The 2,176-nt window shown below is 51.8% G+C and overlaps 1 protein-coding gene across 3 annotated transcripts in view; it reads right to left on the reverse strand.

The window, feature by feature from the left end:
- The window catches only part of LOC143026511 (plasmolipin-like), a 90,854-nt gene extending 89,166 nt beyond the window's left edge, over nucleotides 1-1,688 (reverse strand). The window contains exon 1 of one of the 3 annotated variants that reach the window (XM_076187041.1): nucleotides 1,368-1,688. In XM_076187041.1, the coding sequence (XP_076043156.1) occupies nucleotides 1,368-1,526 (159 nt within the window). In that variant the 5' untranslated portion in view covers nucleotides 1,527-1,688. The remainder of the gene's footprint in view (nucleotides 1-1,367) is intronic. The other 2 variants (XM_076187039.1, XM_076187040.1) reach the window with 2 other exon arrangements.
- Nucleotides 1,689-2,176: the final 488 nt, after the last annotated feature.

Consider the following 2,176-nt stretch of genomic DNA (forward strand, 5'->3'; position numbering starts at 1 on the left):
CCTTAGCATTCCCCTGTCGTCTGGTCTCATCTGTCCAACATCCCCCTGACTAATATCTTATTACTGGAGAAGGATAAAGGAAAACATACGTATATATGCATAGCTTCCCAACAGAACCCAATAAATCGATTTCACCTCCCTAGGGCCTGGGAAACTGTCTTTGTGGGCATTATCGAACGCGTGATTACAACAGCACTTCATAAGAACCATACACATGTCAGTCCACAGGTGCAGGTGCGCTATTGTAATATGCTGCGTGCGGGTGTTGAACACGCACGAACGCACGCACTCATACAGAAACAGAATGACAGACAATACGCGCCCGCGCACACACATACAGTACATACACAAGTAGAGAAAGAGAGGGAGAGGGAGAGAGAGAGAGAGAGAGAGAGAGAGAGAGAGAGAGAGAGAGAGAGAGAGAGAGAGAGAGAGAGAGAGAGAGAGAGAGAGAGAGAGAGAGAGAGAGAGAGAGAGAGAGAGAGAGAGAGAGAGAGAGAGAGAGAGTTGGTAAGCAAATGAACCCATACTCTGGTCCAAAGATGGAGTCTTACACCAGTAGACGCCCACTATCACAGAAACAATGCTGGCCCCTTCGTGTTTTTTTTTTTTTTTTTGCTTCATAATAGTCTTCCCTCTGACAAGGTCTCTCGCAACTTGTCGTCAATTATAGGTTTCAATTCACGATAACAATTACACACGCTCACACTTACATGCACACACACACACACACACACACACACACACACACACACACACACACGCCTGTTTCGTATCAACTTCGTCTAGACTCTAGAGAATACAATAGCCCTGCATGTGCGCATGCATGTGTTCAGTGTGTGTGCATGTGTGCGCGCGCGTGTATGTGCCTGTGTGTTTAACAATATGTATGTATGCGTGTGTGTGTGTGCGCGCGCGCGCATGTAGGCGTCACCTCACCTCTGCAAACGTCACAGCACCTGACCCCCCACGCCCACTGAGACTTGGTAGTAGTACTAGGGTACACCAAGCGCCTGACAGGTTGCGTTGTTCCTGCGAACAGGCAGACAGGTTGCGGGAGGGTGGGCGAGCACCCGAGTAGGAGTAGTGGGGGGAGGGGGTCGAATCCCGCACCCACGCCCTTCCGTCCTACGCAGGGCTGCGGTCCCCACAGGTAGTAAGAGTAGGCGGCCACGCCTCCCGTCCTTTTCCTTTCCCTTGTGCAACTATGAGCATAGCGCTGGCCCCACTCGACGGGAGTTTGGGGTCTGCCGTCCCGCGGTGCAAGACAGCCCACGCGTCGACCGAGTAGGACAAACACGCCTTCTTGCTTGCCCAAGACGGCGTGGGAGAGGGACAGAGTCACTGGTACTGATGTAGCAACTTACCAATTCGAGGAGCTTGATGATGCCTGGGCTGGTTCGGAAGTAGGAGAGACACAGGGAGACACCAGAGCCTGGGGGCTTCGGGGCCGGACTGGCGTACGTGGGCGCTGTGCTCGAGCTGATCTCGGACTTGGTTGTAGTGGTGTGAGTTTCCGCCATCATTGCAACAGGGGGGGGGTTATATATATATATATATTTTTTAACGACGTCGCCACTCGACAACAACAACAACTCCTGCTCAACACAAGCACAAGAGTACGTGTCTACAGCACTCGACCATTCACTATCCAATCGCGCAGCGTACTGGCTCAGTCGACGGTTCCGCGCAGACTCGCTCTGCGTCATAGCCCCACTCTCCCGCTCTCCCACTCCCTCCGCAAGTCGCGGTTGCCAACTCTTTATCAGTTCCCACTTTCTAGATGTCTTATTTTACTGTTATTTCCCAAACAGATTATCGTCATCATTATGACTAATATTTTTCATGTACTGCGCAAATTGGACCCAACGACGAGGCGTTTGTACACTTGTCTTTTGGGGTAAAATAGTTTAGGGTTGGACGCCTGGTCACCTGCCTCCCAAGTCCGCGTCTGTTTTGGTACGTGCAGAAGAACTTTAAACTTTTAAAACCCATCTATGCTGCCCAGGCAGGCATGCAGGCAAACGACGACAAGCGACTTTGACGAATACCTGAACGACCGACCGACCGACAGAGGGACCTTGCGGGAGCGCAATCCAGGGTCCTTCTGGCACCCACGAAGTCTTCCACCATCCCAGCCCCTCAACACACACACACACGAAGTCACATCGAAGGT

The sequence above is a fragment of the Oratosquilla oratoria genome, chromosome 6 (genome assembly GCF_046742065.1).
Source record: "Oratosquilla oratoria isolate Oo_2021 chromosome 6, ASM4674206v1, whole genome shotgun sequence".
NCBI lineage: Eukaryota > Metazoa > Arthropoda > Malacostraca > Stomatopoda > Squillidae > Oratosquilla > Oratosquilla oratoria.